Raw genomic sequence first — 24,375 nt, forward strand, 5'->3', positions numbered from 1 at the left:
ATATATATATATATATATATATATATATATATATATATGTTTGTTTTGTTGCCAATTTCATTTTGGCAAATTAACAGATTAAGTAAATGAAACTATTTCAGCTCACTAACCTCTCTAATTGTACTCCCCATATGGAAAAGAAATAGTAAAAACTTACATGATTTACTCATGAAAGTGGCCACTTTCTCATTACTTTCATATATTGTTTTAGTAAGTATCCAAAACATACAAGTTTCATTATATAATTTTTCAAGGGATCTTATATCTGTTTTCACTCTTGTATGCTTTTCATACAAGTTTCACACAAGACAGATACAAACTTTATAAGATTTATATATATCTTTTCCATATGGGTCAGATTGTGGGATACTGAGTAAGAGTAGCGGTGTTAGCAGTCTCCATGGATACACTACCAAACAAACAAACAAACAAACAAAAAAAAACCTGTCCTAACCCCCCCCCCCCCCCCCAAAAAAATGCCTATTTAAAATAAATCTAATTGGAAACAGAAAATTAAAAAAAAGACGGTTCTCATATGTTTGAGAAAAGTGCTAAAGTGATTTAGCAATGTTCAACTTAACTATGGCTATTGCTTTTTTTTTTTTCTTGAGCAGCACAAACTGGTTCCTGGTTGTTCCACACGTCTGCCGTCGGCCAAGAGGATGGAAAAGTTCTTCAAATCTAGAAATCAGGCCCTCTCAGGCAGTCCTCTGTGTGTGTTTGGCCAAATAAAGCGCTGCTGACAGAAAACTGGTCCGACCTGATCTGATTGTTATCACTGAAAGGACCACGATCTCATCCTCTGGGATTGGACAGTCACACCCGAGCAGGGATAAATGCTATCTGCAAAAACATTCTAGTATTTTTTTAACCTGCTTGGAGTAGAGATTAGTCAGGCTCCCATACAAGATAAAATGACATAAATAACCCCCCCCCCCCCCCCCCTTTTTTTCTATTCACAACTTATATAACGGTATATAAGTTGTGCTGATGGTTATTTGCAAATACCATCTTCTGTGATCTGTGTGATCAATTTAAACTGACATTATAATGAACTGTAACATGCACTACACGTGTGTAAATCACTAAACAGCAGAGGAAATTCACACGACACATTACTGAAGGACTTTGCTTTAGGAGGCATGACTCGACAGAGGTAGGTAACAACGACTAAGTCCAAGATGACAAATACAAGTCTAGCTTATAATTACAGACTCAGAGAGACATGTTTATGAGAGGCACAACCACTCTGTGCCAGAAGCTACTACTATTACAGCTCCGAAGGCAAGAAATGTCCTATAAAACCACCACTGGTTTCCTCTCTGCAGCTGTTTTTTTAAGCCGTGGCAGCAAACTTCCACAGGGCTTCTCGCTCAAACTCCTCCATCTCCTCCTCCAGGGAGTCGTCGTCCTTCTTCCCGTCGCCCTCTAAAACATCCACCATGTCTTCCAAAATGTCTGCCACGTCCTCAGCAAAGTCGCTGAAACGAATCCTGTCGTGGATGAACACGCCGTCCTCAAAGTAGTCTGCGGTCAGCCTCCTGAACCTATCCTTGCTCTCTGATGATGACCTTTCAAGCTTGCTCAGGTAGCCCTCCAGAAGTTCCTCAAACTCTGACAGCTCCACTGGATAGAGCCCCTCCTTGCTGGCACAGTCCTCCACGGAAGTACAGCCCAGCTGGGGACGGACATTGCGTTGGAGCTTTTGCTCCTGGTCTCTCCAGAAATCGTTGTTGTGGTGCTGATGAGGATGGCGGGGCTGCTGATGGTGATGTTGGTGCTGGTGGTTTTTAGCAGACCGGCTGTGCCACGGTTTCTCCTTCCTCCTCTCCTCTCTGTCCATTCTCCTCTCACCCTTCTTGCTCTCCCACTCGTCCTGGTGTTTCCTCCAAGCCTCTTTATGAGAGTTTTGCTTTTGAGGCTTCCAGTCTTTCTCATTCTTCTCCTCTTTGTCTCTCCACCCTTCCTCTTTGCTGTCTTTCCACTGTTTTTCTCCTCTTTGCTCCCTCTCATCTTTATGCCTCCAGTCTTCCTCCTTCTTGTCTTTCCACTCTTTTTTTCCTCGTCCCCCCCTCTCGTCTTTGTGCCTCCATTCGCCCTCCTTATCTTTCCACTCTTTTTCCACCTTTCTCTGCTTCTTCTCTTCTTTATCCCTCCATTCTCCCTCGTTGTTGTGCTTCCACCCTTTCTCTCCTCCCCTCTCCTCTTTCTTGTAGTGGTCCCGCTCATTGTGTTTGCCTTTGTTCCCTTTCCATTTGGACTCCTGGGGCTTCTTCTTCCCCCACATCTCAACTTCTTTGGAGAGTTTCCTTTGGATCTCCTCCAAGTGATCCCTGACCTGTTTTCTCTTGCCTCCATCTTTTTTCATTGCGTCCAGCCTTTTCTTGCTCTCCTCCAAAAGAACCTTCTGCCGATGGAGTTCTTCCTTCAGCCTTCCTCCCTGCTTTGCATCCCTCCCCCTCTCTGGTCCAGGTGTTTTCTGGTTACTTTGACCATCTTTGTCTTCAGGCTGTGGGGCCGAACTAGATGCAGCTGGAAGTATTTCCTGATCAGCTGTGAAGGATTTAATATATCAAACTTAAAATGACCTTGGTCGTTACCAGCGTGTCTCTATGCATGCAGGATACGTTCAATAAGTATAAACTTAAAGGGCGATGTAGTCGCCACATTATACCTGTGAGCTGGCTGAGTTCAGTCACTCTGGCTCTGAGAGTCTCGAGCTCTTTCTTCAGCTCTGGCAGAGATGACAGCTCCTCCTTCAGCTTTGCATTTTCTTTTTCCAGATCTGCTTCACCCTTTTTATCGCCACTTGCTGCTAACGCCTTCAGTGCTGAGTCAAGTTCTTCTTTCTTAGACTGAAAAATATGGTCAAATAGTGACAGTTTATAACGTGGACAAAGCTGTAGGTAAATTAAGGTGCTGCGCAAGTTGTTTAACAATTAAAAACATTCATTGAAACATCATAAAACCAATTAAAACTAAATAATTAGCATCAGTGTGACTCCATACTGACCTGAAGTTGTGCCTCTAGCTGAATGATTTGTTGGTTTTCCTGTGTCAGTTTATCCAATAGCTCTTTCATATCCTGTGGATCACTGCTAAGCCCGTCCTGGATTTAAAATCATTGGCACATGAATAGAACACATATTTTTTTAAAATGTCTATTTCTTTATGTTTGTTTTTAAAATTTTCATATCACATGATCATGTGAAGTAGGAATCTGTGGAAACAGACCTGGCTTTGTTCTGCATCACTCAGATCGGAGGCATCAAAGTCACCTGTCAGACAGGAAAACAACGTTTTAGAACGAGTCCTTCCACAGGCACTTTCACTGACACACAACTGCCATGCTGCCTTTCAAGATGCTCAAGTGAACTTTATGAGCTCAGGCCACTCACTGCACGCCACACCAACTGTTTTTCTTTTCCATTTCATTAATAAATTTTGCCTTCAACACAGTGTGACTGCATTAGACACCTTCCCATTTAATTTAAACCCCAGAAAACATTCAGTGAGTCCTTCAAAAATATTATAAGGAGCGTTAAAATTCAGAATGCATGTTATTTGCCTTTTTCTGCTGCTGCAGCATCAACTGTCAGCCCAGATAAGTGCTTGGGCAAGCTATTGAGCATTAGCCAGTGAGCGCAGAAGCTTACACTGCTGCCTTATCTTTAGCTCTGGACCTACCATTATCCAGGTCACTGTGGAAGCCTGTTGACATAGTAGAGCTTAGTCAACAAGATCTGAAAGCAGACATCTAACTATTGCTGACAACAGCAAATAAAGGTGCTTATGTAACTTGTAAATACTGTCATTGTCAAACAGAAACTGTGAAATGATGGAAATTTATGGCAATATTTACTCTAAACTCTTAATGCTGCCTAACACTGCCAAACTCTGATGCTGCGTAGGAAGATCACAGTTTATTTTCTGACATTTTAACATACAGTGCTGTGCTAAAGTCTTGAGCCAACCCCTCTTTTCTTTATGTTTTGATGGGACACAAACATATACCAAAACACGGCATATGAGACAAAAACAGAGCTTGTACAATTCCAAAAAGTCTGAAAGTTGTTTTTTGAAGATTCATGTAAAGAAATGGGAAAAAAATTATCTGTTTTTTGCATCAGGCTGCTCATAAAAACCGTTGTTTTCTTTTCGGTTGTGTGCAGACAAAACACTGGTTCGTCCGTTTATGCTTGAATGATTCATAGGCCAGAGGACTCTGAAAATAGTCAGGAAAACCTGAGAACTATTGCTCAAAAGCACTTTAAAGCAAAGTTTAAAGATACAGTGTGGCTCAAGATTTTTGCACAGTTCTATAAATATTATAATTTATGGTATTAAAGCATTCACTCTTACTGTTAATGTGCAGCATACAAATTGTAGCCACAATACTGCACTAAATCAAACAATAAAAGCAGAACCAAGCTAGCTACCTTAGTTATGAGAGGAACTGACCTGAGAGAAAGAGGGAACCTAGAAATAGCAAGACCAGAGCACCTACAATGCATTTGTTCAAGGAGAACCATGGCTTTTCCTCCTTCTTCTCAGCCAGCTTGAATTCTACTTCCTCTTCCTCATCCTCCTCGTCTGATGTTCTTGGTCTCTGTGCCTCAAAGGTGGGCACATTTCTCCGCCGCAGCCCATCATCAAAGCTGCCAGCGTCACCCGAGTCATACCTAATGGAAGGCTCTAAGAAAGGAAAAATGTAAGAAGGAAATAAGAAGAAATTCTAAGCATGAGAAAGAAATGGCAAGACAGCAAAGATCTGTCACGTTTTCTGTTGTATTTTTGTGACAGATGATGATAATGTGCCTAAACCTAAACCACATGTATTCAACTGTGGGCTGGAGTTACTTCAACAAATCATCTCAACATCTGTGGCATTTTTGTCAGAAGTGAATAATTATGTGCTGGCGACTTCCTCACGCAGAATACCAGACTCTAAGTGAGCAAATGAGCTGCAAAACACAACAGCGTGTAAACAGCATGTGAAAAGTGTCTGACAAAAAAAGCGACTGCTGGTTCTCAGAATGGATGACATTTTCTCACTAAATTACAACAACAGTAATTTCATGCATGGGGGTTTCATCATTTTCTCAGCGGGGTGTGGGCTCTCCTGTCATACTGATAAATCGCTTTCCAGCTGCTAGCGAGACATAGATAAGAAACATGTTAACAAATTCTCTCATTTTTCTGCTTTTATCAACTTGTTCCTATTATAAAGCACCACTTACTTTCCTCAAAAGCTGCAGAGGCAGCTTGGAAAACCTGCTAAGAGCCTCAGAGCCTGGGACCCAGATGCAAATATTTAAAGGCAGGATGCTCGCTGTATGTCACTTTACAAATAAGATCAGCTGTAATATTGTTACACACAGGTACAACGTTGACTTAAAATGTCATCTTATCTTGGGATTGAGAATAAAAAAGGGTTACTGTGTCAAAATCAAGCTTTAAGACATCCATTATTAAAAGACATTTTACAGTTGTTTGGGTTTAAGATTAACTGACAACAAAGAAAGGGAGGTTCACATACTGAACTGTGCAAAAGTCCTGATTTAATAGACATAAAACAGAAAATTTTGCACTAACAAGACAATTCCTAAAGAGCTATTAGCTGAAAACTTATAAGCATAGTGTGCAGTGTATCCTTAAAAGAAACTAAAAGTGGATGAGGGGAGGACAAATGAAGAAAAAAAAAAGTATCTACAGTAGAGGAAGAAACAGATAAAGCCCTGACACAGGACCTCAGTTGATCCATCTACTGTTCACTAAAGTCTCAACAGAAGTAGTCTTAGCGGAAGGATGGCTGTCAAGAAAACATTCTTAATGAAGAAAAAAGAGAAAAGCCAGAATTATGCCAAATTACACAAGACCTGGACTGAAAAATCACTGGCAACAGTTCTTTTGTAGTGATGAATCCACATTTCTATTTCAAATTGTCACCAATATGTACAGAGGAGGTTAGGAGAGAGGTGCAACAGTGAGTGTCTATTCAAGTCAATTTAATTTTATTTATACAGCGCCAACTCACAACTACAGTTGCCTTGAGACTCTACAATAATACATACAGAGAAAAACCCAACAGTCATATGACCCCCTATGAGCAAGCACTTTGGCAACAGTGGGAAGGAAAAGCTCCCTTTTAACAGGAAGAAACTTCGACAGAACCAGGCTCAGGGAGGGGCGGGGCCATCTGCCGCGACCGGTTGGGTGAGAAAAGGAAGACAGGATAAAAGACATGCTGTGGAAGAGAGACAGAAAGCCACCATATTTTACAGATGGCTGTAAAACATGGTGGAGGCTTTGTGATGGGGCCTCATTTTGGCCAGTAGTGTTGGTAATCTTGTAAAATCGGATGAAATTCTGAACACAGTAAAGATTTTAATTCACCTGCAGTATTCATCTGGAAAATGTCTAATTTGAAACAACTTAATTTTAATCATGACAATTATCTCAAACACGCTACCAGTGAAGTAAACGCATACCTGGATAGAAAAACACAGTGAAACACTATCAGCCATGGATTGGCCTCCCCAGAGCCCGGACCTCACCATTAATGAAGCAGTGTGGGAGAACAGAACAAAAGGCAGCCTACATCCAAAGAAGAGCTTTGAATGTCCTTGCGGAGATACTATTCCTGAAGACCACTTAAAGAAGAACGCTTGCCAAAGAGAGGCTATGGTGAAGATGGTGGTCATACCATATACTGACCTTTAGCCTCGTTAGCATGTTGTATTTTCATTTAATGTTAGTGCATATTTTGAAAATCACTGCACTTATTTCTTATTTTTCTAGTAGAATATAAAGAAATGAAGACTTTTGCACAGTAATGTATATTTCTCACTGCACACAGAAAGAGGAGACAGACGTTCACAAGACTCCAACAACAAATTTTTGCCCTGACTTCAGCCTCTGGTGTACATTTCCCACAGTGGATAAGAAGACCGGTTCCCCAGAAATGAGAAACTTGTGTTGTTTAATTACATTTTCTTATTGCGCTAGTTTTCTTTTTTCTGTTACATCTCTAATTTTATTAATCTTTTGTCCTGCTTGTTGAAAAAAAGATATCTCAACTCTCATCTAAAAGAAGATTTTAAATTTAAGTTTTAGAAAATAAATTTTGCAGGACTCAAAGAATACATCATAGCAGGATCTTCCACACTCTTTGATTTAGCTCTTAAAATGAGGTTGCGTGCTTGAAGCTATTTGCATACCATGGCTTTACTGTGGATTTCCAATAACACTGTTTTTGCCATCACTAATAATCTCATGTGAAGATTATTTTGAAAGAATCTATTTCTACTGAGAAAAAAAAAAAAAAAAATCAAAGAAAAGTAGAATACACAGCCGTGTGTGCCTGGCTGGATTTGGGAATACTGTGCGAGTGCCTTTACATTTACTGAAACGCTTATGTAGGATAATCAAATACCTTCTTCATCGTCTCTCTCATCTTGTCTCACTGGCTCCGATGGCTTTGCAGGCTCATTTTTAACAGCCGCCTCCTCATCTGCCTCAGCTGAACCAACAGTCTCTGGTGCAGGACTTTCATCAGTAGGATGTTCTGTCACCAGGCTCTCGGGGACTGGGCTTTGTGACTCTGTGCTGTCTGGAACAAAGCTGATATCAGCTTCAACATGAGACAGGGGATCCGTGGCTGTAAGGGTCTCGGTGGGGATGTTAACCTCGGGTTCAGCACTGAAGACTTGACTCTCCCCAGGAGGACTCGCAGGAATCAGTCCAACATCAACAGGCTTCTGGAGCTCATGCTCTGCAGAGATGGGGATCTCAATAATCAGAGGTGCAGAGCAGGACTCCTCGGACTCGAATGGGGGGACTTCAACAGTTGGAATATCCAGTGGAGCCCCCATGTCAATGTTGGTGACAAATGGCATGGCACCTAGGTGCTCATTGTCACTGGGAGAACTGGTTACAATGTCATGGATAACTGGAGGCTGACTCTCCAAATACGGATCTGGTGGGTCAAGAAGGCTGGGTGGGAGAGGGCTCATACGGGATGGACTAGAAGGGACAGGACCCTCACTGGACTCTGGAGAGGTCTCTTGACACACCTGATGACAAGGACAAAAGTGTAACTGACATTTTAATTAACCTTCAAATAACAGAGTGGTGGTTAAACTGTTAAATACTTCAGTGTTGACTGTTCCTGCACAAGATATTTTAAACACGTCTACTAATGAGATGTTTGTTTAGAAATGTCATGAATGAATGAAAAAACACCCTGACTACGAGGACTTCATTTGTTGCTCAAAGTGTTAACGAGTAACACTCACGTGCAAGAATCGAGAAAGTCATTCTCTGTGTACAATTTATTAAACTTCTTATTGCATAACAATGATCACTAATATAACTTGCTGGCTGTTATTTTCTATTTTATTTTTTGATAAAGTGCAGCGACTTTTACATGTTATTGAGGTTATTTCCCTGCAAACAGTATCGTTTACAGTATTTCTCTTTCATTAAGTGATGCTGCCCAGGATTACTTTGACAATTTTAATAACCCTTTAATTGATATTGAATGAGCATGACAGTAAGACTGAAGCAGTTGTAACTTTTTTTTAAGTTTACTTAAAGACAACACAATGTCTACTGTTATGTTTTCTCCTTTCAGTGTCTTGATGCAGGCAGGGATGCAAAGTCATTATTAAAGGTCATTTTTCTGTGAGAATTTTGAGATTACAAACTGTACTCCCCAAGGTTGTGCTATTAGTCCTATTATGTTTAACAGAATGATACATTAAATTGTATAAATGTTGGTAGAAATAGTGAGCAATAGTTTTATGTTGATGAAGAGAGATGAATCATTACTCGTATTCTATTTACAGGTTTTAAAATCAAAATGTTAAATTTTTATTTATTCATTTTTCAGGCATCTGTAAAGTTCAGAAAAGAGCTTCAAGGGTTACTCCTTACAGGCTTTTAAGGGGTAAACATTTAAGATAGAAAGGTGGTCATATGACTGTGGTTTTAAAATATGAGTGATGAAGTCATGCTATGTGTTCTTTACCAGGAAGAGAAGGTTAGATAATGCAGCTTAAGTTTTAATGTCATACTGTACAAAGTAATCACTTCTAGACGTCTTCGGGCCTTCTTAATACATTAAACTCCTACTAATGTGCTGCTGGTGCAAGTTGATGAACGTTCATTTACATGTAAGTCTATCAAAGCTGTCAGCTGCATATTGGGTAGATGCTGTGTGATTGTTGAGAGCATTCAAAGCAACAGAAAGGTTGAGGAGTTAAGCTGTTGTTTATATAGAGTATGGGCCAAATTCTGTGTGTGGACTTATATTTGCCCATGGATATTTTGGTGCCCACTATAGACTGAAGTGAAAGAGAAAATTCACTGGTAGAAATATGAATAACACTGGATGTTTATTTTTATTTTTACGGTGTAAACAGGAATTATTATAACCATCTGTTCCTTCAATTTGTTGTGCTAATCAGATTTGTAGTGAAAGGATATTACCGGTAACGCCAGTAGTTACTACTGGATTTCGGGTGGCAGTGTATGTGTATGAATTAGGTGCAGTCATATGAAAAAGACTACAGACAGACTAACTGTACTTACAGCAGAAACAGGTGCTACAGTTGTAGACCTGCTATATCAGAAGACCTGATTTATGAGTTATTGAGACTGTGTACCAGCAGTCCTTGGTAGTTTAAAGTCAAAAGAAACAATCAGAGGTAAATATTTGAAGGAAATACTTACAAAAATAGTCAGAATACATGGAGTAGGCATGAGTGTAAAGTCCTGCTGGACTTATGCTCATGTTAGCGTGGAGGGCAATGGGAACGCAGACAAAATTGCAAAGTAAGAGTTGAAATTAGAGGCTAACATAATGAAAAGCTCTATTTGGAAATAGGGAGGCATAGCTTAAGCTTTTTTTTAAATATAATTCAGAGATCTTGCATAAAGCTTTATGAGACGAAGCTCTATTTCTCTTAAACGGTGGATCGGAAGATAAGATACAGATAAAAAGATTTGAAAAATTCCTAAGGTTTAAGCTTGAAACCTGTTAGGTGAAATGTGACCATGTTATGAGAAGAAAGGCATGATATTTATTTATAGAGAGCTTGGGGTTTTAAATCATAGATCACTTCCAAAGACCTCCTCACACAAACAACTTGAATCCAGGAAGCGCTCCTACTTTTTTTGCAGATGTGTCCCCCCCCCCTTAAATCTATCCTGATGTGCAAAAATACCCTGAGGTTACACACTGTGGTAAAGTAGGTGGAGCTGCACCTTCTGAGCAGCTATGAAACTCAGAAAAGAAGATGATATTCTGGCTCTCAGCTATGATCTGTCAAGCAGCAATACATTTGGCACAGTTGGTAAGTCTAAATATGATGTGATTGAATTTTTGTCTTCTTAATGAACTCCTGCGTAGTTACTAACCTGGTGGCCTTCTTCAGATAGTACAGTTTCTATGGGGATACCAACGGGTTTGAACTCCACAGCAGCTCCTGAAATAACACCGACACAATGCAAAAACAAAGATGTAGAACCCAAGAAAAGGTCAAAGCTTTAGACACCAGGCAGATATGTTGACTTGTCAGTACCTGCCACCTCCTCTGAGAGACTGGGGACATCCCCCAGGCTCTCTGTGCCATCATCCACGGGCCCGACATTCTCAATGGCAGCTTCCTGTTGAGTGAGAAGACCTAATGAGAACCAGCTGGTAAAAATTTACACCTGTAGCCATAACCTTGACATTTAGAGTAGCATTCACACTCACCAATGATTACAACTGGCACTGCTTACCAATTAATTATGGAGTCAGATTTTCCTGTAATGATCTTGAAATATTTGATAACAAAAGCTACAAATCACAGTCAAACTACTGTCTGATGAGCTTTTACACATTCTCCAACCCAAACTGACAAAATAATATCCATGCAGCTGTCATTGGTTTTTCTATCCTAACAAACGAGGCTGGGTAAAATATTAGTAACACCTCTCAGCGTAACACAAGGTTTTCCTAAAACCACAGCAGCCTTACTACAGGCCAAGTCATGCTTGCATACTGAGCTAATACACACACAAAAAAACAACTGTGAAGTTGAGTACTGTATGGGATACAAGTTGTTGATATAAAAGCTGAATTAAAAGCCAGTTATATATAGTTCTAGAAACAATTAAACAGTAATGACTTCAATAAAAAAAAATACATTTTACATTCAGTACTTCTGTTTTGCCACCTCTTACCTGCTGTTAAACCTCAGTGTGGTCACTGTGAGTGGGAAGCCCGTTTTTGATATTTAATGATTAACAGAAATTTGTGATTGAAACCACTGCAGCTTTTCTTTCATGACTCAAAAACCCTGATGCTGGATATCACACCGACTGACTGCAGTTGCCTCTCTGCCACTGAGAATGACAACGGTTCACAGCGAAGTGCAAGCACATGTGTGTCACTAAATCTGAGGTGCAACATACCAGAAAGACTCAGTTCAGTGTGACTACAATATTATCTTAGTTGGCACAGTGTATACTGGGATATTTGCTTGCTATAAATACCTTGTGCTGGTCAGATAGCCAAGTGGCATAGAAAGCTATTCCAGAGGGGTACATTACTGGATAAAGTATGAGAACTGCTAGAATAGTATAAATAAAGCATAGACAAAAGGCCAAAGTGAAATAAATCCTATTTTCATCTGAACTGTGCACATTATCTGCCTGATGAGGCACAATTTGGCGCTCTGCAAACATTCACCAGGATGTTTCCCACTTTAAGCAGCTCTGGGCTGCAGGTTAGGACAAGACAAATTATAAATGAACCAGTATTCATGGAGCAGGATAATAATCATGGTGCTCCAAATGATACCCAGACTTTCCTTAGCTATGCTCATCTCGTCTTACCTCCGGGGAGAGGAGGGTCCAGCTGTTGGTGGAGGAGCCTGTGCTGCCTGTGCTGTTGCTGCTGTCAGACATCGCCCCCGTCAGGCTTAACTTGGCACAGCACACGGGACAGATTGAGCTTTAAAAATCCTGCATATGACGACAAAAACAACGTGTCTTCAGCGAGCACGCCTAATGCACACATGTGAGCCTCATTATCAACATGCAATAACCCGACTACAACGTGTTCAGGTGCATAAGGCGCAGTTGAGAACATTAAAAAATATGCATAAAACTCGATGAGCCGTGTGTGATTTTATGCAGCATCCGCATGCAATTTTTTTTAAACTACGGTAAAAGAGGCCAGAATCGCGCAGTTGTGGCACAGTTAAAACCTTGCAAACGGAAACGGGATAAAGAGCAGATTGTCGCTGATTCAAGTTATGTAACGGAGGCATCCATAATACACCGCTGCGCAGTGAAACAAAGGCTTCAGTCAGTGCAGAAAACAAGAATCTCCTGACTGCATTCATCGCTACTGCTATTTCCAGCCAGCCATTCATTCAAATCCATTCATCCAGTCAATCTGTGCAGCAGTTAAATGCCCAAAAATGGTCAAGCCCCCCCCCAAACTGTACGGGTACTTCATTGATCCAAGCATGCAAATAAAGGTCAATACTCACTTATCGGCAACGCTAGCGCGCGCTAAGGTTCTGATTTGCTCTTATAAGAGGTAAATGCTGGGCGGCTGTGGTTGTTGTAGCAACCAAATTCAAGGTTCACTCATGATGGTAAACAAAGGATGGTTGGCTGAATTTCCCACTCCCACTCTTCCGCGTTCTCACTCAGGCCCAGCTGTTAAGCAGGCTGCCCCCGACACGAGCTCGGCTCCATCACCGCAAACGCGAACAAGACGTTTATTTACCCCGCGTGCTCACACTTGAGTCGCTCGGCGTTTTCCACTTCAAAGGGCTTTGCTTTTGTTTTGTTTAGCACGAGCACAGCTCCTCTCCTCTGAACTTGGGAACTTCGGGAATTCCAAGTAGCGTCACGTCGACCAACGTGTCTCACATCCAATGGGATTTCACCAAAGCCGCGGGAGCACCCGCCCCCGAATCATGGCTGGACCAATCGGATAAAAGTGTCGCGTCAGGAAAGCGACGTGCATCCCAGCTTGATTGACGCACGCAGGTGAAAGTGGCAGGTGATGGTCCCGGCTCTTTCTCCTTGGTTTATAATAATACAAGTTCATGTGTGATCCCACAAGATACACACACATATACAGGAGCCACCAGTCGCTCACTGACACGTCTGCTGAACTATATTTGTACGGGACTTGCCAGAGTGGACAACCCCTTTCCCACTATTGCTCCAATGTGGGCATTCATTTCATCATCTGACCCCTTCTCCTCTAAAATTAGTAATTTAAGTGTTTTCTCTGGATAAGCACTTTCCTTCTTACACCTCTGTACTCCTAAATCAAACAACAACAATCACATAACTACATAACTGATTGTTGGGGAGAAATGGTAGCGTGTAAATATATATATATATATATATATATATATATATATATATATATATATATATATATATATATATATATATATATATGTATATATATATATATATATATGTATATATATATATATGTGTGTGTGTGTGTGTGTGTGTAGTATGTTTACTCTGGTGGTCTATCCCCAGAGGTAAATGTACACATACAGTGGTGTAAAAAGGTATTTGCCCTCCTTCCTTCTTTTTTTTGTCACACCTACTTGTTTCAGATCATCAAAAATATATATATATCAGAGAAAAATAACACTAGTAAATACAAAATGCTGTTTTTAAGGGGTGATTTCAAATATTAAGGCGAAAAGTTATCCAAACCTACCTGGCCCTGTGTGATAAAGGAATTGCATTAATAACCCGTTATTAGGTTTAGGGAGCAATTCTTTCTTTCACATAGGGCTAGGTTTGGATAGTTTTTTCCCCTTAATATCTGAAGTCATCATTTAAATGCTGCATTTTTTATTTGCTCATGTTATCTTTGTCTAATATTACAATTTAAACATGTAAGTGTGACAAATAAGAGGGAAAAGTCAGGAAATAGGGAAACACTTTTGCATAAAGATGGATCTCTTAGATTTTATTTATATTGTGCATACTGTAATGCACATTAGCAACAAAAGTAATCCCAGGACTCTTACATTGTAATATAACAACCTCGCCTTACAATATTAAAGACAAAAAAACATTCATTTGTGCAAGCAAATGAGGACAGTGCATTGGGAGAGAAACCTTCATTACTAACAGGAAGAAATCTTGCACAGAACAAAGCTCAGGGAGGGTGGCCATCTGACAGTGGAGTGAGAAAAGAAGAGCACAAAGCCACTGCAAACAATATAACAATAAATACTCTGCAGGCTTGGGGGATAAGAGAACATTCAGCTCAGGAGAAAAACACAGAGAGGACAATGGACAAACTACGGGAAAGAGAGGGTACAAAGACAATAACGTGATGGTGGCATATATTAATAACTGGAGAGTGAAAGAGAGAAAAGCAGAGGATTGCTTAGTATAATGGGCAGCCAGCATAAATAAGGGGTGGCTCAGGGTCACATGATCTGTCCCTGATGTGAGCTTGATTAAAAAGGAAAGTTTTAAGCCCCTAAGTAGGAGGGACTTAAGCCCAAGAATCCTCACAGAAGTACTGCAGGCCAAGCTAAAGTGAGCTAGAAAAACTTGGTGAGACTGGGTGAGATTTCAGGGCAAAGGTCAGTTTAGAATTTATTTAGAAGTAAAAAATTAAGAGATTCTAGATACACATGTAGGGTGTTGAAAATGTCCATAGGTGCGGAAATGATAACATTAGACTATAAATTATAGGCTGGTTAACTAAAACTAATGTTGCTACATACATGAATAATCTCTGAGGTCTTCCTCTTTCTGGCAGCTCCATATTCAGTAACTTTGCCCAATATATCCACTATCCCTCCTCTGAATATCTCCAAACCATCTCATCCTTCCCTCTCTAACCTTCATTCTCGATGCTATTCTTTCTTCACATATCAATCTTCTCCACCTACACGTTCTTCAGCTCTATTGTGCAAAGTCTATTGTTTTGGACGGTTGATCCCAAAGTATGTAAAAGTCATCCATCTTTACTACCTGCAGACCTCCACCTCTCCAGGCTCTCTTCCACATGCTCACAGTGTTATCTGTTTAATTATATAAAAAAAATAAACTACTACTACTGCTACTACTACTAATAAAAAAAAAATACGGAAACTTGTATAATATAAACGCTTATAAAATAAAAACTAAGATACAATGAGAAAATGCATGGAAACGAACTGAAGTAAAACCGTTTGAAATGTTAAAAATTTAGAGCTAAAATAAGAAGAAACCTTGTTGACGTCACCTTTCTCTCAATTGAATAAAACAGTGTCAAAAACTATAATAGGCTTAAAACTTTCTCACGATATCACCGCTAAAAACGATTATAAGCTCAGTCTGGGACTGGTTATGTAATCACACCAAAGCATGTCAGGACAGAATTGTGGTCGAACTTTGGACTGAAATGGAATGTTTGTTTTTTTGTTTTTTGTTTTTTCCCCAGATTTTTCCACCCTGATGACGAATTAGGAAATCAAAGAAGTTACGTTAATGTCCTGCGACAGATAGAAGTAACCAATAGCAGACGAGTTTTTCGGTCGTATTGACCAATAGGACGAGGCGAGGTCTATTTGAACGGTGAAAAGCGGGCTCGCAGACATTCGAGAGGGAAACAAAGAGAGAGCAAACAAATCGTCGCTGTCGGATGCGAAATAACTGGAATAGTTGGCTTTTTTAAAATCTCTGGGAAAGTTAATTAGAAAAAACAAAACAAAAGGTAAGTTCTTAAACTTAACTATTCGTATTGGGCGTTGACAACAACACATACTTTGATTTTAAGACGATAAATACGCACACATGTTTTAAAGTCTCGTCGACCTAGCTTGAACGGCTATAGCATAGCTACACTCATGTAGCCTTCTTTTAGCTTCTTTCCTTTTTCTCTAATTGTGACCGTTAATGTTTAAAACACATTTCCCACAGGGTACCACCATGTCTCACAAACAGATCTACTACTCTGACAAATATGACGACGACAAATACGAGTACAGGTACGTAAGGCATGCTTTTACGACATGCAGTTACATTAAGGTTTATTAAGATGACTCTTTGAAGAAGATGGCTTCAGCTCATTACACGACACATCATGAGTATTTTTTAATGCCCAACGCAACTGCGTTGAGAATGTAATACTACCTTTTTTTCCCCCGCAGGCATGTAATGCTACCCAAAGAGCTTGCCAAGCGTGTTCCCAAAACCCATCTTATGTCGGAGACCGAGTGGAGAAACCTTGGTGTCCAACAGAGTCAAGGATGGGTGCATTACATGATTCACCAACCAGGTAATAACTCACAGCGTCATGATTTTAAATATTGGTTTGGTAATTTGTGCTTGCTGGTGGGTGTATGGTGGTGTAGCTTGTTGATCATATTGAACTGAAACTTGAGACAAGTTGTAATAGTTCATGGTGATCATTTTGCAGCAAAGGCCAACTCACAATTAGACTAAAACTGCAGCTGATCACTTTGACCACTATTGTTTTTCTCACTCTGTGACGTTACCTTTAACTAAAGCTCTGAGAATGACCAGGTGGTGTAGGTGACCAATCAGTAGTCTAAAACAAGGAATTTAATTTTACAGAAGAGAATAATTTAACATTTAAATAAACAAAGTAATTTAAAACTTAGGTTTCTGCAGTTGAGGTGATGCAGACTAGATGTCATTGCTACTGGATTTTGTGGCCCAAATTAAAAAAAACAAACAAACAAAAAACGGCTGGCACGCCCTATTTTTAATTAAGAGTTACAAGAGATGTGCTTGCCCCCCCCCCCCCAAGACTTAAATTGCTACTTTGCACAAGATAATGAAACTTTCTTGGTGTTCCTCCTCCAGAGCCACACATCTTGCTGTTCCGACGCCCTCTGCCCAACCCAAAATCATAAAGGAGATTCTCTGGGTCCTTCAGGGACATCAGTCTACCATGTCGCATATCAACTCATCACCATGCTCTGATTGCCATGTCGGCTGATTATGCTGGACCTGGAGAAGGACTGCTGCATTTATGAACAGTGATTATGGAATGGATTGTGTTGAAGGAAAAAACTATGACCCACCTATTTGGGGAAAAGACTTCTGCATGTGTTAAGAGCAACACGACGTTTGCCAGAAACCTTCAATTCAGCTTAAACTGTCCTTTTTGACTTAACCTGTCCATCTTGTGAACATGCTTGGATTTTTCCAGCTTTTTAGAACAATTGCTGTAAGATGTGGGGAGTGAAACTTGATCAACCATTTGAGTTATTATAAGTGCTTTCTGGGTTGAGCTCTAGCAGAATAGTTGGATCCTAAATTGAGTTGGACTTTGAAGCCACAAATCAAGGTTTCAAAGTCTCATGTTGCTGCTTGGTTAAAATGACACTGTAGACTGGCATTTAATGACATTTTGCCATATGCAGATGAGGGAAAGCCTGCATTTGAGTTGGATAGATTCTAGTCTTGATCCAGTTTTCTCAAGCATGTATATTAGTTCTGGCTTAATGTCTGGGTCTATACCAATGAGCTGCTCAGTATTTATGAAATGTTTTGCCCTTTCTGAAATAAATGTAATCTTTTAAATCTTAATGTGGACTTGTGTTTTGATAGTGGCAAAGTGGCTGGTTTACTGATCTCAAATGCAGCATGAACCTGAATGAGGTTGGTGGGGGGAAATCTTTACAACATGGAGTTTTGTGACATTTTCAGCTCGAGCAGAGTTGAATTCAATAAATCTATTTTGGTGTCAGTTTATGTGAGGAAACAAATCTGTATGAAGCACTCGATGGCTTATCTTGAAATTCACAATTGCTACAGGAAGAAGCAACAAGATTTTTGGAGCTCATAACTGGAAACCTACCAATTAACTGACTTTTGCACCATAGTATGCAAACCTTAATACTTTAACTCCATCAGATCCTGAAAAAAAACATCTCCATGAACAACTTATTGCATTGGTTGAAGCACTGAATGAGTGATGCGTTTGATAAGGTTTTTACTGCATAGGGAGTTTTGATGTTTCCCCAAAAGGCAAATAACCCATACAAAATGATTGCAAAGAAACAGCAACTCCATCTTCTCCAAATATGTATATAATGTCGGTGACTTCCAGCTGACATCCACCTACACATCAACTGAAGGCTGATCAATCACACTTAATGTTGTGGAAGTTATCCCCCAGAGGCCCATTCTGAACCAGGTTAGCCTCTATAATCCTGATAAATTGACATGGTTCTGCTGTGTGGGCTAAAATAATCCGATAACACACTGATGCCTGTAGCATTAAAATTTTCTATTCACGATGCATATTACCTTGCCAATATTTGGTCTCATCTATAGTTAGTAGCAGTCAGTATGCAATTTTTTATTTATTTTTTTAAAATTGCATCTTTTCAGTTTGTATAGTTAGTCGTCTCCCCCCCAAAAAAAAAAGCCTTGGACCCAAGACTGACTTATTGTGCTGCTCAATTAAGTGCGAATTATAGCTGCTTTCAAATTGGCAAATGTACACTTTTTTTTTTAATATAAAAGAAGCTTGCCTTACCTGTCGTACTGTAGTGTGGCAAACCCCGCTAGATTAAAGTGTGATCTCACAAAATAGACTTGTGTGCCAGACAGCTGACTTGTGGCATTATGGTGCACAGTTGGTGTTCTTCCAGTGGCAGTCATACTGCATCTGTTGTCTGACACTGTGACTAGACTCTCATTTTTCTTATTAGTTGCTTACAAACCACCACCAGTTCCTGCTGCTTAATGTGCAGCATGTGTCTCATCTAAGAGTTGCTTTCTCTGGGAGTGTTTTCCTGAACGTGCATGTTGTTACGATGGTGTACTTACATAAAGGGAGAGACGGGCACAATGTTTGCCACACATTTAGCAGTTATGCTCTGTGTAAAAGGTTAATGGATTATTGTTGTACTGGGGGTTTTAACCACAGGGATCAAAACCAGAAATGAGGCTGAATAATTCAGAGGACTTGTTTTGTTATTTATGAACCAACTTTAGCTGCTTGAGTTTAGAGACAAAAAAGCCTTGATAGGGTGAGTGGTGTAAGACTTGCTTCACTAGAGCAAGAATGTTGTAGCTTCAAGATCTGAAGAGAGGCTTAAACCTGCGTTCTTCCCAATGGCCTTCAGCGTTTTTAAAAAAAAAAAAAAAAAAAAAAAAAAGTGAGAATGTAATGAAATTAATGAGGTGATGTCCCTTTTGTTTTATTGATCTGTGACCTCAGTAAATGCTTTCCTGAAATGTTTGTGGCGTAAATCGGTATTTTAAAGTCTTATTTAATACAACATGGTGTTCATTTTATATATTATAGCACCTGTTAGGGTCAAAAAGGAAAATTGTGCTGTGTTCAGAAGTTGGATGTCAGTAGTAGCAGTGAGGAAAATGTTACAAGATAGAGCCTACTTGCTACTCTTTGTATGGTTTAGTGAGTCACAAATACATGATGGTGGAGGCACAGATTACATGTTCTACAGTTTTACTATTTTTTTTTAATTTTATTTTTTATACACTCCTCCCCTCTTGGATAGGAAAGACGTGGTTGGTGTGGCTTCGCTGACTTTACGAGTAGGAAGTCGACTTGAAGGGACGTTCCAGCTCAAATTTGGGAAGTCCGGATGTCTGACTTTGTCTTTCAATTGGAACACATTTGAAATTGAAAGAATGGTATACTCTGCTACGTGACTAAAAAGTCACCAGCCCATGACAGTGGAGTATCCTTCAGTTTCTCTGCCCCTCATTTGTCATGTCTTTGTTTCAAACAAGCAGATGGCAACAGCAAAATACTGAGTTTGATACTTGACAGCAGAATTTTAATAGGTCCATTTGTCAAATAGCCTAACTAGTACTTTTTCTCTCCCTTATTCTGATTATTATTTTTTGATCATTTGATCTCTAAAGTGTAAGATTCTGAGAAACTATAAACAGACTTTCAAAGAATAATGCTACAATGATGCTATCAAGAAACTGGAGAAATTCTAGCTTACTGCATTGCTGACTTAAAAAAAAAGTAAATTTTTGTTTGCCTAATAACTTTAGCTCTACTAACTGTACACAATTAGAATCACTGTGCATCTAAAATCAAATCCCTCCAGCTTTAAAATTTCCAGGTTTGAAAAAACAGAGCTGTTGTGAAAACTTCAGGAGGGATGTTGCGTGAAGTTGAAAGAGGTCGCTAAGATGAAAGGTGAGAACGCCTCAGTTTCATGGAGGAAATCAGAGCAGGTTAAAAATGAATTTTCCCTCTTAACATAAGCGTTCGGTTGAGTTTCCTACAATGCAACAATGTTCAGTTTTACAGATTTCTCACTGACGAAGACATCTGGCATCCTATATGAAAATATGGATGTATGAAAATATAAGTAAATCACAGACCGAGCCAATGACAGGTATTTACCACTAGTATTCTATTAAATGACACTTTTTCATATTTACCATAGAAATTGTTGGTCCATAACAACAATTTGTGTGTGTGTGTGTGTGTGTGAGAATTAATCGAACTTTTCGGGTTTTAATTACAAGACAATGTCCAGGTGATTATTGTGGGAAACACTTGACAGTTGTTTTTAATGTTTTTTAATATAGTACAGTGAAACGTCTTGCGTCACACTTCATTTCTTTGTATTTTGCCAGGGAACGTGAGACACGAGATTTATTGAAACATAAATGGAACTACAGTAAGTAATCTTCAGGAATACTTCTACAGGCTTCTCAGAGGACAATTAAAGCTCTTCCTTGGATATTGGCTGCCTTTTTTCTGCTCTCTGTCATGGTTATCCCACACTCTGGGAGGCCAGTCTATGACTGATAGTGTTCCAGTGTGTGTTTTTCTATCCAGGTGTGCATTTACTGCACTGGCTCGGAACCATTGTCATGCTGAAAAATGAAACTCCAGATAGCATTGCACGTGCTGATACAAATGATCATTTTTCTCTGTGCATAATGTTTTTTGTCAATTTTAACAAGATCATGGACACTGCTGGCTGAAATGGAGCACTAAACCATGACCGAACCTCCATCGTGTTCTAAAGATGGCTATAGACACTGTTGTACCTCTCTGACCTCTGCACATATTGAGAATCATTTGAACCAAAATTTGGATTTTTGAATTTATCACTTCCTGAGAGCTGCTTTTACTTATTCTCAGTTCATTTCTTGTGTAATTTGGCATAGTTCAGCCAAACATTTTCCCTAATTTCTTAAAGACATGGCTTTCAGATACTAGTCATCTCCTGTAGATTGTTTTGTAGGCCTGCCTCTTATCCTTTTTTCCTCCGCTTATCCGAAAGAAAGTTGCGTTTTCACCAAAGTCTGGCTCATTGGAAGTAAAACGAGGGGTTTTACTTATTGCACAATACTGTAGGTTATTAGGAAACACTCTGATTCACTGGTGTGGTCCATTTAAGGGCAAATTGAGCTGCACATGATAAAATATTGACACCCCTGGTTTTGGCAGTCAAAAATCGGTCATTTCTGAGAACAAAGAAATGTGAATAACAGGTGTTTACCATCCGCACCAGATGCCTTAAGCTGAATGGTTTTAGTCACAAAGTGATGGACTCATTCACAGAGAAACAAATGAAAAAGAACCCTCTCATCAAATACAGCATCGTGTCAAAATGTTTCTGCAACCATCCACAAAATCATAGTTGCACACTTTGGACTGTGGGGGGCAGTGCAACACAGGTATAAAGCAGGTATCTTGCATATATTCTGCAATGAACACAGAAAATAAACACAAATGTCTGACTCAGTGTTATATTAGAATTAATCTAAATCTTATGTTTGCATGAATCACATTTTTAAAACCATCTCTGAACTGTAGGCTTGTAGTGTCTCTGTGGTTAAAAGCAAACGTGTTAGTGTGCAGGTCCCCGACGCATGCAGACTAACAGTGGGTGAAAGCAGCTCATGGCAACAATCGCACACTGTGGGTAGAAACTACACAACTTTGGAAGTCAGAGGTAATGGAAGAAAGAAAATGTTTCTTGAATTACAGCAAAATGTCTCGCAGTTTCTGTGAAATGTTTTACAGGTAATAACTAGGATATGATGGCCAGCAATCTGTGCCTCCTGCTGAGATTCAGAGACGTGTAGTGGGCAGAATAAGACGTTTGGCGCCTTAAGGAGGAAAAAAAACCTTGACTCTGGGCCAGATATCTATGAATCATGCTGAAAATTGGTTCCTGTGGAATCTTAAAGGTAAATGGTAACCTACACTGTACTCTCAAAATAAAATGGTGAACCAGCTTATGAGGCCGACGACCTTTTCACTGAAACTCGACCAGTCAGCGCCTTATAATATTATTACTAATATAACTGTGGTCATTTTTAGAGGAGGAGATTATTTCACCCTGACTTCAAGTCCAGGAAGGAAACACGGAGTAAATGGAAGCTGAAATTAGAGCTTCAAACATCGATAATTTTCATTATTGAGTAAGCTTCAGATTCTCCTCACATATAATTCATGAATAATTTGGTTTAGAAAATGTCAAACAAACACTTGTGTTCAGATTTTTCTGTTTCCCTGACTAGCCATCCTAAAACCCAAAGATGCTGCATATGTTCTAATTCAAATTCAAAAACTGGCACTCAGTATTTTTTTCCTTGAAATTAATTTAGAAATGATTACTAAAGCAGTTTTAGATTTCATGTAATCTAGCTTGGATCGTGGGATGGCTGAAACCAATTTCACCTGACATTAGGTGAGAGGTGGTTGTTACTACATCGCAGAGGTAGAGAAGGACAACTATTCACCATTAGTAAAGACTTTGATCCTATGGAAGTCAATGAGAAAACTGTTTTCTGTATTGACCTCTACTGATGAGTTTTTGATCTAGTCACTCGTTTTGGAACAGATTGAATACAAAATGAAGTCTATTATGTAAAACAGTGTTATCTGTGGTATGAAAGTGCACGCTTATTAGCTAACGACTAATCCCAGGCAGAACCGCTTTTGTTCTGCCTGATTTTTTTGAAACCAGGATGGTAAAAATGGAAACGCTCATTTAAAGGCTTTAAGACGGGAATTCAGAAAGCAATGGCTGACATCATGACAGCTACATTTTATGTCAAGATTATTTGTTAATACCAAACTGTAGGAAGGACCTGTATTGACACATCTGGTTGCATTCCTGGGTGTTTGAGCTGCTAATCTATTCTTTACATCACTTCTGGTTCTCACGCTGTCAAACTTGTCATCACTCTGACCCAGTCGCCACCTTATCCACCTTCTATGAGCTAATCAGCTTCTGTCTTGTGTGCTTAAAATCTCACTGCCTTTCAGTCATTCTGCTTTTCAGACTTTCAATCATGCCACCCACCTCCTCTCCATCACAAATAGAGGTCCTTGTCTAAGTCTCCACCTGCTTCACCTCTGCCACCACCAGCGTGTAGACCAGAGATGTCAAACTCATTTTGCATAGAGGGCTACATACAGCCCACTTAAAGTGAAAATCCACTTGTGTGAAGGTGTTTAACTACACACATTTCAACAGCACCCCTCAGTTTTTCTACATGATAAATGTGTAAAATTACAGAAAAAGTTGTGGAAGCTCACGGCCCAGACTCTCCCGCATTTATCAAACAAAGTTTTTGTTGATTAATGTAAACTTTCTCTTTTTTAACCTAAATTTCCGAAGTCAACAGTGAAGTTAGAAACTCCAGACAGAGGCCCCCACCCAACCTGAATCTTGGTAAATGGCCTGTATTTGTATAGCACTTTACTTAGTCCCTAAGGACTCCAAAGCGCTTTACACTACATTCAGCCATTCACACACACTGGTGATGCTACATTGTAGCCACAGCTGCCCTGGGGCGCACTGACAGAGGCGAGGCTGCCGGACGCTGGCGCCACCGGGCCCTCTGACCACCACCAGTAGGCAACGTGTGAAGTGTCTTGCCGAAGGACACAACGACCGAGACTGTCCGAGCCGGGGCTCGAACCGGCAGCCTTCCGATTAAAAGACGAACTGCCAACTCTTGAGCCACGATCGCCCATGGATCTTCTCAGAAAATCTTTTTTTTTTTAAACTAACAACTGCTGAACTGACCGTGTCTGTACCATTAGTTACAAGAAAATTAAGCATGTCTGACACGTTTCCCATTTGTACAAAAATTGCCATTGCCCGATGATAAATTGCATTTTCCCTTTTGCATCTTTCCCTTTCAGTCTAAATGTAGAAAATGAACAAAACACAGGAAGCCTCAGGTGAATATCTTACTTTCAAAACTTCTATAACTCAATGTAAAGATAATTATATTTTACTTTGGTCTAGTAACCCCAACAGTAATATAAACATAGGGCTGAAACAACCTATTTCTACAAAGCAAAGTTATCTCAGTGTTGTGTATCAGTGC

General features: G+C 39.8%; 2 protein-coding genes across 4 annotated transcripts; one reads left to right on the forward strand and one right to left on the reverse strand.

Annotated features, from left to right (window-relative positions):
• pbxip1a (pre-B-cell leukemia homeobox interacting protein 1a) lies at window positions 1-12,918 on the reverse strand. 3 transcript variants are annotated; one of them, XM_080863910.1, is made up of 10 exons: window positions 12,804-12,914; window positions 11,887-12,015; window positions 10,587-10,671; window positions 10,423-10,490; window positions 7,436-8,075; window positions 4,462-4,695; window positions 3,235-3,278; window positions 3,014-3,109; window positions 2,675-2,855; window positions 1-2,553 (listed from the first exon to the last, which is right to left on the reverse strand). In XM_080863910.1, the coding sequence occupies exons 2-10, from the start codon at window positions 11,956-11,958 to the stop codon at window positions 1,337-1,339; spliced, it is 2,637 nt and encodes an 878-aa protein (XP_080720036.1). In that variant the 5' UTR covers window positions 11,959-12,015; window positions 12,804-12,914; the 3' UTR covers window positions 1-1,336. The 3 variants fall into 3 exon arrangements, with proteins under 3 accessions (XP_080720036.1, XP_080720035.1, XP_080720034.1); XM_080863909.1 differs by having other exon boundaries at window positions 2-2,553; window positions 12,791-12,918; XM_080863908.1 differs by having other exon boundaries at window positions 2-2,553; window positions 12,549-12,906.
• Window positions 12,919-15,601: 2,683 nt separating this feature from the next.
• Window positions 15,602-17,601, forward strand: cks1b (CDC28 protein kinase regulatory subunit 1B). The gene is made up of 4 exons (XM_080864000.1): window positions 15,602-15,757; window positions 15,964-16,031; window positions 16,194-16,321; window positions 16,873-17,601. The coding sequence occupies exons 2-4, from the start codon at window positions 15,973-15,975 to the stop codon at window positions 16,920-16,922; spliced, it is 237 nt and encodes a 78-aa protein (XP_080720126.1). The 5' UTR covers window positions 15,602-15,757; window positions 15,964-15,972; the 3' UTR covers window positions 16,923-17,601.
• Window positions 17,602-24,375: the final 6,774 nt, after the last annotated feature.

The sequence above is a fragment of the Rhamphochromis sp. 'chilingali' genome (genome assembly GCF_963969265.1).
Source record: "Rhamphochromis sp. 'chilingali' genome assembly, chromosome: 17".
Classification (NCBI taxonomy): domain Eukaryota; kingdom Metazoa; phylum Chordata; class Actinopteri; order Cichliformes; family Cichlidae; genus Rhamphochromis; species Rhamphochromis sp. 'chilingali'.

What these genes read in the sequence shown, in the direction of transcription:
- pbxip1a (XM_080863910.1), bottom strand. Translation starts at nt 11,958, where the DNA reads ATGTCTGACAGCAGCAACAGCACAGGCAGCACAGGCTCCTCCACCAAC. An exon ending in TCTCTCAGAGGAGGTGGCAG is followed by an intron (nt 10,491 to 10,586) that starts GTACTGACAAGT and finishes GTGTTATTTCAG; the next exon opens with GAGCTGCTGTGGAGTTCAAA. An exon ending in TATCTGAAGAAGGCCACCAG is followed by an intron (nt 8,076 to 10,422) that starts GTTAGTAACTAC and finishes CCTTGTCATCAG; the next exon opens with GTGTGTCAAGAGACCTCTCC.
- cks1b (XM_080864000.1), top strand. Translation starts at nt 15,973, where the DNA reads ATGTCTCACAAACAGATCTACTACTCTGACAAATATGACGACGACAAA. An exon ending in GACGACAAATACGAGTACAG is followed by an intron (nt 16,032 to 16,193) that starts GTACGTAAGGCA and finishes TTTCCCCCGCAG; the next exon opens with GCATGTAATGCTACCCAAAG. An exon ending in TTACATGATTCACCAACCAG is followed by an intron (nt 16,322 to 16,872) that starts GTAATAACTCAC and finishes TTCCTCCTCCAG; the next exon opens with AGCCACACATCTTGCTGTTC.